This window comes from Mchenga conophoros, unplaced genomic scaffold, assembly GCF_057382185.1.
Source record: "Mchenga conophoros isolate Kocher_MC1m ecotype Shallow Benthic unplaced genomic scaffold, M_conophoros_male_GT1.1 unmapped_scaffold_5, whole genome shotgun sequence".
Classification (NCBI taxonomy): domain Eukaryota; kingdom Metazoa; phylum Chordata; class Actinopteri; order Cichliformes; family Cichlidae; genus Mchenga; species Mchenga conophoros.
In genome coordinates, this window is record NW_028182332.1 from 277160 (window position 1) to 289945 (window position 12786).

At 45.2% G+C, this 12786-nt stretch overlaps 1 protein-coding gene across 3 annotated transcripts in view; it reads left to right on the forward strand.

Annotated features, from left to right (window-relative positions):
- Nucleotides 1-1819: 1819 nt before the first annotated feature.
- LOC146546194 (MAM domain-containing glycosylphosphatidylinositol anchor protein 2-like) overlaps nt 1820-12786 on the forward strand; it is a 154683-nt gene continuing 143716 nt past the window's right edge. For 2 of the 3 annotated variants that reach the window (XR_014891017.1, XM_085266636.1), the window contains exon 1: nt 1820-2554. Coding sequence is in view for 2 of the 3 variants with exons in the window: in XM_085266636.1 (XP_085122762.1) it covers nt 2482-2554 (73 nt within the window). In the remaining variant the exon portion in view is untranslated. The remainder of the gene's footprint in view (nt 2555-12786) is intronic. The other variant, XM_085266635.1, reaches the window with a different exon arrangement.

Genomic DNA, 12786 nt, shown 5'->3' on the forward strand with positions numbered 1-12786 from the left:
AATGGGAGGAAATTAAGAATTCATCTCGGAGCATCTTTTTTAATTTAGCCTGAACTCAGACTGAGACATATTTACAACAAAGCTCTCCTGATCTCAAAGACAAAAATCCTGCACCAGTTCCTGGACCATACAAGAAGAAGCTGTGGCCTTTGTGCAGAGATCAGGTTTAAACTTGCATACAGCATCTGGAAACAAATTATGTTTTTAGCTAACAAAGGGCTAAAGATACCATTTAAAAGTGGTTCTTTGCTAATGTTATGTGCAGAGACAACACTGGCAGTCAGTTTCTCCAAGGGCCAAATGACAAACAGGGAATGGAGTGCAGGGCTGCAAAAACACACTGAACATGAATTTTGTATCTCAGCAAACCGCTGAGTGCACATTTTGTAAGAGTAGACTTTGCAGACATAATAATTGTTTTATTTATTTTAGGCTTAATTAGACTTCAGATTAGAAAAGTCTGGTTACACAGAATCAGCACGAATCATTTTAACCTACCAGTCATTTTAGCTTACAGCCCATAATAGTTTAGCAACAGGTCTGTGTCGTCGAAGAGGGGAAATCAATACAAGCACGTGTGTCCTCATCCATGTTTTATTGACATCATCTTTATTGGCGTTAAAATCCAGAGCCTGTATATAAGCCTGACAATAAGGATGGATGCATGTATAACCAACACGGGCTGGTGTAACGGAGGAAGTGTGCTCATGAGCGAGAAGATGCAGAAGCTGGATGAAAACTGGTTTTCTTTCTTTTTTAAACAAATATTTATTCAAATATATCGTTGATCGTCCGTGTTCAGCGTTAAGCACGGAGACCTGGATGCTGCCATCCCGCCACCATCGCTGAGCTCAGGCTCCCTCTGCTCTGCTGAGACCCGTGGAGGAAGCAGGAGATCGGACACGTGCGCGCTGAGGGCTCAGGCTGTCATTTCCAGCGCGCGTGCCGCCCACAGGCTCTGCGTGTCTCGTGAGGAGTGCTGTCCTTTCTCTCCCCCCACAGGTGTAAAACAGAAGCTGCTCGTGACGCTTTGCGCGGCAGATTCCTGCTCGTGTCCATCCCGCTGCAGTTTGTCAGGAAGGCACCACAAGTCACTCTTAACAATAATAGCCTCCGCCTAACACGACGACTGTCGCCATCGGAACAATATTACACCTACTTTAAAAAGGTTTCTTTACTTTATGAAACATACATTTCAGTGTTATGTGTCTCACTTATTTTATCCAAACATGAAATTATTAGATAAATGATTGTGTGACACGGGGAGAGGGGACAGGTAATCTGTGAACACTTACACGAGCAGAAACCAGGTGAGTTCTGATCCTGATGAGAGTGAATCACAACCAGACTTTGTCTAACTTTGCAGGTGGAGGTTTTGGCAAGAGAGGGGTAATTGGTCCGGGTGAAGCAGCGTGGTGTCCAGGTGAGGTGATCCGAGAGTGGTGTGACGGGAGGGCAGGCAGGTGAGCGGATCCAGGATGACTGGGGGTGTAGAACACAGGGGTAACACTGCTGTGAGCAAACATCTATGACGGTCAGCACTAACTGTGGTTACTTGAAGACCCGGTGGAGAGTTTCCAGGTGGAAACCGTTATTCGGAGGTAAAACCCCGGACTCACCCGGACCATGACACCCTGCACCAGTAATTCCCATTTAACAGCTGATTAGGGAGAAATGTATTACTTAATAATAATAATAATTATTATTTTATAATAAGCGCGATATTTTAGCACAGTGAAATCCAGAGACTGTAGATTTCGCTGCTGAATCAGCCATAAACACGGCGGATGAGCTGGCAGGTGACTTTTATTTTGATATACAAATACCGGAAGTCCTTCCGTTCTCCGTTCCCGCGACTTTACTGCTCGGTTGGCTGAGTGACGTCTCTCACCGACCGGTGAAATACACCGACAAATCGACCGGACTGACCGCTTATCCGTCTTTGCTGGAACTCACGGCATCACGGACTGTCCCTCTCCTCTCCCCGGCCTGAAGGGCCGAGCCGCTGACACGGAGCGGTAGCGCTTCTCCGCAGGATGATGGATGTATCTCCGGTACTGACCGACGGACGCGCATCCCGGTGGACTCGGCGGACGGTCAGCGCACACTTTTGACCAGCTCAAAGAAGACTGACGCACCGGCTGTTTGCTCCTTCAGTTTTGATCCTTTCCCCCGGAATGTCATCATCAAGGAGCGAGTGAAGCATCTGCTCTCGCCGGGTGCCGCTGGACGTCCTTCTCCTCAAGGGTTTCTGGCGCTTTTAGCAAACGTTAGCACCGGTATGAGCGGAACCGCATCTGCCCGTCATATCTAACCGGGGTCGGCGGCTGCTAGCAGGGAAATATTTGGATCTGTGGATGAGATTGTGTACGGAGCGGAGGAGGACGGAGGAAGAGCAGCGGCAGCAGCGGAGAACCGAACATCCACCCTCATCCCCGGAGGGGGGCAGAAGCAGCGACGAGGCCACAGGACGATGTGAAGATGGGGGTAGTTTTCGGTCTCCTGTGGCTGTTTACCGGCTTCCTGCAGGGCGTGCACGGCCAGGGCGTGTACGGTAAGGACGTCATTAGCATACAATTCATATATTTTGAGTTACCACATGCACGCGCACCTTACATGTTACGTGAATGCGATTTTGAGTGCACGCGAGCGGAGTATTACAAACAGCAACTTGACCTTGTGAGGGATTTGGCTCCTGTGCGTGTGCGTGCGTGGCTGGTTCGTGGTTCATTCAGTCACACTCGTGCCTGGCATAAAGGCACAACAGGTAGGCTGCTACACAAACACAGATAAGCACACCTGTGCATACAGGGACAGCCGCAGTGCTAATCCTGCATCGTGGCCCCAGCAGTGCCGTTATTAGATGGCACTGTGGGTTCGGTGTGTGCCGGTGGGTCTGTATGAAGCAGCCTGCAGCTCCGTGCAGCAGGAGATGGCGACACGATGCTGCTGCTGCTGCTTTCACTGTGTCAGTCCTGACATGACCGGGCACTGGAAATGCCTGGAAATGCCGGTTCTTTTACTGGTATGCTGCTGGTTCGTTCCTGTAGTTACTGTAACACATGCCAGCTCCTGCACGGTGGCCATTCCTCTACTGTACATAAACCCCGATCTTCTCATTTTGCCTTACTTGCACATTTCAAATAATCTGGTGTAATATGGTGTCATAACTGTGTCCTGCTATACTTTGGTCCTCCAGTAGAAATCAAGTTGCATGTACTATAATACTGTGTTGTTTTTCTGCTTATTTCTGTGTCGTGGCTCTTAGTAAATACAGTCAGTGTGTTACTGTAGACAGTGTGCTGGTGCTCAGGCATCTGCTGTTTCAGCCTCTTACTTTATAAATGCCCTTTTTACATTTTCCAATGTCTATTTTATAATTTTATATTTGACTTTTACATTTTGCCCAATTCAAAGCATGTAATGGCCAACAGTTGTATTTTGATGGTTGTGCTAGGCTGCACCCTGAACAGCAGCATCGCTGACCTGCTTTTACAGCCAGGTAACCAGAGTTTAGTCCTACACTTTTCAGTGTTTGCTCATTTTATGAAATGAAATACTATGACAACATGTCAGTGCAGCCAGCCAATCATAAGTGATAATACCCCACCACTGAGCTTATAGCCAGCAAGCTACTTTGATTTCAAATGTACAAGTCATCTCCATCTTTGTCTGACCACAGAAATTTAATACAATTTATTTATACAGCACCAAAATAAGCAGTCGCCTCAAGGTGCTTTGTATTGTAACGCAGACCCTACAATAACACAGAGAAAAACCCAACAATCATATGACCCCCTATGAGCAGCACTTTGGCGACAGTGGGAAGGAAAAACTCCCTTTTAACCTCCGGCAGAACCAGGCTCAGGGAGGGGCGGAGCCATCTGCCAGAGATTAATAACGTGTATGATTCAGCGCAGGCCACGGCCAGAGTGACCAGATCATTAGTTTAGCACATGTCCACATGTCAGAAACATGTTAGTCCTTGATATGTCTGTGTCGAGTCAAAGATCTCTGTGACATCAGTAGGTGTGTGGTGCTGTGTGTAAGTGCATGAGACATGCAGCAGGAGTGTGTGAGTGTGCTGCAGAGAAATACTAAAATGCAGCATGTGGAGGTCAGCGTGGACGCTCAGTGGACACTAGTGGATCCGTGTGTATTTACTTTTGTAAAAACACATGGCTGTGCTCAGCATAAAACACAACCATACCTTCAGAGCCTGAAAGCTGAAGCCCAGGTGGGCGCCCTTTAAAGCTCTTTTCTGTGGCCATCATTTATTTCCTGCAGAGGTTTATGGAAACTCGTCCTTGGTCTTGACCTCAGCAAACTCTTCTCTGAGGAGTTTTTGGGCCCACACACTCATTTTCTAACCCATTTTATAAATGTTGGTCATGGAGGATTAGCTGGTATGTTTACTGGCAGTGATTAGTGATTGACAGAGTGACATCACAAACCCGTGAGTTAGATTACAGTGTGAATGGTTGTCTCTGTGTTAGCCCTGTGACAGACTGGTGACCTGTCCAGGGTGCACCCTGCTCGCACCCTATGATAGCCCCCCCGCAACACTGACAAGGATAAGCTGAAGAGAACGCATGGGTGGATGCATGGATGGATGGATGGATGGATGCATGGATGGATGGATAGATGGATGGATGCATGGATGGATGGATGCATGGGTGGATGCATGGATGGATGCATGGATGGATGCATGGGGGGATGCATGGATGGATGCATAGATGGATGGATGGATGGATGCATGGATGGATGGATGCATAGATGGATGGATGGATGGATGCATGGGTGGATGCATGGATGGATGCATGGATGGATGCATGGGTGGATGCATGATGGATGCATGGACATTACTTTTGTATTTTTCGGTGACCCTGTCTCTATAATTATCAGTAAACAATGCAGTTTTTTCCCATAGACTGTATAAACCAAGTGAAGCCTTCTCGTGCAGAGGTCTGTGTGAAACTCAGTCCCCTCTTACTTCAGTAAAAAGAAGATAAGATAAGATAAAGAACTTTATTGTCATTGTAGTTATACAACGGAATTTGTGTGGTAGCTCACAGAGGCCAGCAGCAATAAAACAAGAAGCAGCATAGTAACATAATAACCATAGTAAACGTAGTAACAGTATCAAATATAAAGTAAAAAGTATAAAGTCAAACAGTGTCATATAATATAACAGTATTTACAGTGTGGTAGTTGAGTGCAAGCATCAGTGCCCAGTAAATGACTGTACATTAGCAGCAGACACGACATATTGTTGTTGACTTCATCAGCTCGGTCACCAGACTCAGGCTGTTCAGAGTTCACCGTTCTTGTTGTTTCTCTGATAAATAATTGTCCATTATGCTGGGGTGAATATATCCCAGAATCAGAATCAGAAAGGGGTTTATTGCCAAATGTTGAGCAGGTTTACAACATTAGGAAATTGCTGCGGTGCTTCAGTGCAAACATACTGTCATAAATAGCACTTAAATAGACATGAAAAAATAAAAGTAGGAATAAGAATTAAAAGTGCTACATAGAAAGATATGTGCATGAGATATACATGAGATATATACATGAGAATAAGAATTAAGAGTGCTACGTAGAAAGATATATACATGAGTGCAGGTGGTGATCAGTGCCAAACATGAAATGATGCAGTGACACAGCGTAGGGTCATGTGTTAGTGGCGGGGACAGTCATATGGTTATTGTTCATGTGTCCAACAGCAGAGGGGAAGAAACTGTTCTTATGGCGAGAGGTTCTGGTGCGAATGGACCGGAGCCTCCTGCCTGAGGGGAGCAGGTCAAACAGACTGTGTCCAGGGTGAGAAGGGTCAGCTGAGATCCGAGCTGCACGCCGCAGTGTCCTGGAGGTGTACAGGTCCTGCAGAGATGGGAGTCTGCAGCCAATCACCTTCTCAGCAGAGCGCACAACACGCTGCAGTCTCTGTTTGTCCCTGATAGAGGCTCCAGCGTACCACACGGTGATGGAGGAGGTGAGGATGGACTCGATGATTGCAGTGTAGAACTGCATCATCGTCCGTGTTGGCAGGTTGAATTTCTTCAGCTGCCTCAGGAAGTACATCCTCTGCTGGGCTTTCTTGATGACGGAGGTGATGGTGGGCTCCCACTTCAGGTCCTGGGTGATGGTGGTACCCAGGAAGCGGAATGAGTCCACAGAGGTGATGATGGGGGGGAGTGGGGCTGTGTGCTTCCTGAAGTCCACAATAATCTCCACTGTCTTCTGGGCATTCAGCACCCAGATATCCAAACTAACCAAAGAAAGTCACATCATTCTGTTATCATTCCCTTTGGCTAACCTAAACTAATGGAATAGTTTAACACTGAGAAGTTCAGTTTGAGGACTGTTTCATGTAAAAAGCTGTGTAACCAATCACACTCATCCATCATGAACCTTTAAATGCTGCCTAACTGTGTGCATCATTAACATGTTACACCTCAAACACACAACAAAGAATAAAACAGAGGAAGGATTAAACGAATCTGTTGCTAAACATGATATGAAAACACATCATTACAGAAAGTGTTCTCAGGTTATTAAAGTTTGACAAATAACATCCGAAGAATCTCACCTGAGAAGTGTAGAGCGTTGTACTAGTTACAAGTCATAGTTACTAGTTACTTCTTCAAATAAGTAACTGAGTTAGTAACTGAGTTACAAGATTCTAAAAGTAATTAATTACTTGAAAAGTAACTATTGAGTTACTTTAAAAAAATGTTTAGCCCTCTGGGGTCCAGGGTATAATTGATTTCCCCAGTTCACCTTTAAAAAAGTGGTCGTCGGGCAGAAATTGATCCCCGCCCGCGGGAGCGCGCAGCTGCTTAAAGCTGCAGCGCCCAGATTACTTACAGCTACTTCTGCAGCTGATGTAAGGTGCAGTCAGCTGAACACAGCTTCAGTCGTCTGTTTGTTGAAAAATAACGGTAACAGCGTTGTAACGATAGAAATAGTAATTAGTTAGATTACTCTTACTGAAAAAAGTACAAACGGTGGTGACGACCACACACATGAACAGGAGCGCTGCGGTCATCGTCCACGCTCACAGTGCTGGTGAATGTTTGAGCCGTGCAGCCACTGCTTCTTGTTTTGGCAGATAAATAATAAACTTATGAAAATATTCAATGACGATCAGTGGCAGCAGATTTAGGAAATGTGTGACTGTGACATCGAGGCCTGTGGAAGAGATCGATCAGGCGTGTGACCTTTTCATGGGTGGGTTGCTGTTTTTAAGAGTTTTACAAACTGTTGTGCGTCAGCATCGCTGGTGTTGTCAGTGCCAGTATTGACATGACCTTGGGATAATATTATGATCAGATTTTGTTGTAATTGTAGATATCAGATGGTAGTTTCAGTAATCACCTGGAGCATCTGAAGAGGACGTACCTGTTTATCAGTGTGCTGACAGCAGACTGTTGAAAAACCTCACAACAAAAGAATGGTTGTTGTGCAGCAATTTTACTCATATCCAAGCAAACATGTGTGATGGTGTTGAGAGCACGATCGTGTGTCTGCTGCGTGTCGTCATAGATGCTGTGTAAAAGAGGCCAGTTTGCACATCATTTCTCAGCAGTGGGTTGTTGCTTGTGAAGCGCACTCATGTTCTTGTTGACTCTAGGTAATAAATGAGATGTGAAGCAGATGTTTTAGACCAGAGCGCTATCCCCTGCAGCACGTGTGTCACAGCCGTCGGTGTGGCACGCTGGGATGAGAGCGTGCTGTGGACACACTGTCACATGTTCTGACCTGAGGTCAACCAATCGCATAAAGTACATGAAAGAAAACAACTAATACTTTATTTGTTCATAACTGAATAACAATAAATGACTTCACTGTTTGGTCTGTGATTACTAATAATAATAATAGTAGATAAATACTTTGATATAAATGTAATTTGATTACAGATTACACCTACACCCTCAGCTTTGACGTGCTCACACCCAGCAGTGCTGGGGTCGCCACTGCAAAGAGTGTGAGTGTGTGTGAGTGTGTGTGTGTGAGTTACGAATAACCAGGATGTTTGAACTCTTCTTCGGTCCTTACAGTCTGTGTAAAGGAGCACATCACCACGGTGATGTTGGTGAGAAAACTGGAGATGATTTGTTGACATAAAACAAAACTTTTAATTCTTTTAAACACATTGTTTTTCATCCCGGGGCTCATATATGATGCTGATTCTTTCATTTAATCTTTGCTTGTTGTCTAAATATGGATCACTAGGATTGGTGTGTAATCTGTTTAATCTAATAGTCTTATATCCAACGATAGGGAAATTCACAGCTTTGCTAACCAGTCGCCACGAGTCGTCTAAAATAGATTTTGTTTCAACTATTTATATGTGATGCAGATATTTGACAAAATATTAGATAAAAAAGCGAAGCTCTCAATTTACTGGTCGATCTACGTCCCTTCCCTCACCTATGGCCACGAGCCTCTCTGCTTGGGCTGCTGCCCCCGCGACCCGGCCCCGGATAAGCAGAAGAACCACTAGTGCTGGTTAGCTGGATTAGCATATTGGCTGTCACTGATTGGTCAAGTCCATATCTGTTATCAGCTGTATTTTTGGGGATGCACGTATAACTCACAGCTATGTGTCATGTGTTTTCTGAGGTATGGCTATAGTAGCAGTGTGTTCACACCAGGCTGATGCATCTTCACACAGGCCAAGAAGAAAAGACAACAGCTGTCACAGCTCTCTGCTGTACTCGTGCTGGCTGTGATGATATCTGTGGGTTTCCAGAAAGAGTCCAGCGGCTGCATCTGTGTCAGTGACACAGGGCAAAACTCCAGGTGACTGTTGAACAAGTGAGCACGTGTATAAATGGGCTGTACCATCAGCTTTTTACATTTACTGATGTACAACAGTGAACCATGACAACTGACAGGCAGAAATCATCAAATCCAGATGTTCTTAGTGCGCCTGAGCTGTCAGGTGTTTCATGGAAAAATGTAACTTTTACAACAGAAGGAAGTTACGTTGTTGACAAATGATGTTCGTCAGTTACCTTTTTCTGATGAAAACAAGGTGATGAGATAACCCGGAGCGTGAGCATCAAAGTGCTCACCATAGCTGTTCACACTGGTCTTCTGTGTGTTTCCCTACTAATAACAGCACAGTGTGTGTTTGCTTTGGGTCTGACCGTGTGACGTCACCTCACACCCAGATTATCTGTAATCTTATATGTGACAGATTAGAGAAGAGGAGGCGTATTACATCACAGCCGATGTTACTTACATCGGTGCTGATGCGTCTGCGGGGCCGTGCAGCTAAAACTCCATTTTTACCAAAACTGGTGTTCAAACAGAAGCTGTGAGGCTGCAGGAGGACAGGGAGGAAGGACAGGAAGGGGATTAGGTAGCAACATCTGTGTGTTTGTATTGGAACATTTGGTGAATGGAGGCCTGATTGTTCTGCTGGTTTCTGCCACACAGGCTTTGGGACGAGCTGAGCTCAAATGATAAGTTGACTAATCTATGAGACAGAAAATTAATTTCAGACTTGATTATCTTTTAGCTCAATTTGAGAACGAAAGGAGGACAGTGTCTCCGGTCCAAACTACAGCACGCTGTCCACGATCAGACTTACATTATTTGAAAGTGTCGCATTTGTCTGTTGTGTTCCACGACCATCGTTTGCAGCTGCAGCAGGTAAACTGAATGTTTGTTGTATACTTGAAATTTCCTGCTGAAGTCACGTGTTTGTTTCACCACATGCCTTTGGGATGTACATCTTCCTGTCACAGATGCTTTGTACGTGTATTGCAGTGTGAGTTTAGCGCTTCTGCAGCATGCTGGTCGCTGAGCAGATGGATGTGTGCGGGATCCAAACAGCATGACCCTCCTAGTTCACTGATCCCCCTGCACTGACCTTTTCTTTTTTATGAGATAAATATTTATGAGCTTTTTAAACTGTGGATTTATTTGATGTCCATCCAATTGCTTCCGCTGATCCTTTTCTGGGTCAGGGGGGCGCTGGAGCCTATCCCAGCTGTCACAGGGCGAGAGGCGGGGTCCACCCTGGACAGGTCGCATTCGCACCCACGGACAAGTACATGTCTTTGGACACCGTGCTGCCCTTTAGTGGGTATGGTTGTTTTAAAAATGACACCACGGCTGTAACGGCTGTAGCGTTTGTTCAGTTTCAACCATCTAAGTGTGCACTGAACACATCAGCTTTCACACACGGTCACACTGACACACGGTGCTAACAACAACAAATTGTTGCTTTTAGCTTGAAACAGACCAAATGATGAAAACTGAAGGACGTGTGTACAGTTAGTAGAATCTGTCTGAAACACAGTGGCAGCTGGACTTCCCCCTGCAGCAGCTGCTGTTTGTTCACGGGCTCAGCTACTGCTGCTGATGTCCTGAGCAGAGCTTACAGCATGTAAAGGCTGCCAGCTTAGCTAGCTGGACCTCTGCTTTGTGGGTTGGATCTCATTTATAAGAAGAACGTGAGCACAAAAGCCAAAAATCCTGTGAGGAGAAAAACATTTATGAAACTTGGATGTAGGGCTGTTCGATATAACCATGCATATCGGCTCACGATATAAAAACGTCTGTCGGTTCATTTTACGCTGTCGTTTGTTTTGTGGTGTCGCAAAACAAACTGTTTACGGCAATATTCGTTCATGGCTTTGATGTCACTGTAGAAGTTCTTAAACCTCTCTCTTTCTCTTATATTTAACATAACCACACTACGGACGCACAAGCGACTGTTTTTGTGCGTTGTCGTTAGCAACAACAATCGTCTGGCTCCGCCGTCCGCTTGTTTATTTTCCACATAAACCTTTCACAATAAAGCTGAAGATCCTGCTGAGATTTTCCAAAATAAACTGACTCACGTGAAATAGTATGCAGAGTGTTTACAGACGAGAGGCTGAAAAGAGCCGTCGGGTGCTCAAAAATGAACCTTAGAACGGGCCGTGTGGTAAATACTCACAAAGAAAACTGTTGTGCAACACGGGACTCCAGGTACACGACGCCCAGCTGCAAACACGTCACGGAGGCCGAGCTGCCCGACAGTCACAGAATTAGCTGAAAATGTTTGTGATGTATATCGTTGTCGGGACGATCTTATATTGAGATATGAGAGTTTGGTCATATGGCACAGCCACACCCAAATGCACACGGTGGGCCTTTATGGATCAGTCAACCTGGACATGTGTGCATGTGGGCGAGCCTTGTACGCAGAGTTTCAACCAAAACACAGCAAAGATCTTACCTGCTCACTGTTCTCTTCTTTACTTTACAACATAAAGCAGCTTGTTGTGATTTGGTCCAATAGAAATCAAATGTAATTGGATAATTGAATTTTCCCCTTTGAGAGTACATTCTCTCCCAGTGCCTTAGAAATTCCAAATATGCTGGAAAATCTTTGTAATATTGATTAAAACTTCAGTTTCCTTCAGAGGGTGAACTGCCAGATTAAACTGTTTGAACAGTGACAGCATCACTGGCTAGAAGGAGCAGCTCTCAGACCCCAGCGTTAGCCCAGGACCTGCCTGATGACACTGAAGCTGCAAGTGTGAACCTCGGTTCGTCCGATGAGTCAGCCGCTGTCATCCTTCGATGGCGGCTCAGCCTGCAGTCAGTCGGTGTTGTTGTTGCTGTGCTCGCTGGCAGTCAGATGTGTTGTTTGATCTGTTGTTGGTGACACTGATCTGATTTCACAGCCATATGGGCTCATTTTCTGCCTCATAAACTCTCCTCAGCACAATGAAGTTAAAGCTCATTTGGATGGAAAAGGTCAAACACAAACAGCCAGTCTGCCGCACACTCGCTCTGCGTTTGGCAGCTTTTCACTCAACGACTCCAAACCACAGGTTGAGGAGCCGACGGCGCCTCCTGGAGGCCGCTCCGCTCACTGCAGGCGCCACACTTACTCACACAGTCTGGAGAATCTGAGTCCAGATCCATGTGCAGGACTGAGCACAACATAAAAGCACACGAGTCATCAGACTGAACACTTTTTGTTGCCTTTTATCGTCTGATTTGAGCAAATATGAAGATTTTACAATGAGTATGTGTGTCGTGGGTGGGAGTGGGTCTAGTCGGTTTTCAGGCTTTCTATACGCATGTTATTGTAATGCAGATCAAATTCAACTGAAGCTGGTACAAGGTGTCATTTTCTCTTGTGAGATCCATGTTTCGTTCCTGACAGTTACGATTCTTAATCATAACTGAGATTAAAAATCAATCGGCCGGGTTGAACATTAAGGGGATTTAATTTAGTGAGTAGCATCCTGTATGAGCAGATGATGATTACGAGAATCGTTTGTTACTCTCTCTGGTCTGAAAATGTTTCTTTGTTTGTTTGTTGTGTGGTTTGGTGCGTTGTGGTGTGTAATGTCCCCAGTTACGCACCTTTGTTAGCCAACCAGCTTTAAACAACCAAAACATAAATAAAAGAACATTTTATCGAAGAACATCCAAATACTGGGGAACGACCGCTGTCCGGACTCCTGATCCCACACGAAGTGTTTGTGGGAAACATAACAAACATCTTAACCGACCAATCAGCGAGCATTAGCAGAGTGCTAGCATTTTACGAGCGCTGTCAAGTCATCTCTAAAAAAGCTGAAGGATGTAAGAGTTTTTGGAGGCACTCACACTATACTCGCAATATTTATATATGTAAATATAGATATATTTGATGTTTTTCAGACAATGTCTAAAATAATTGCTCATTAATTAGCTTTTGAGTATCTGCTGCTCGACTCTGCTGCTCGACTCTGCTGCTCGACTGAAACCACCTTCTCTAAAGTG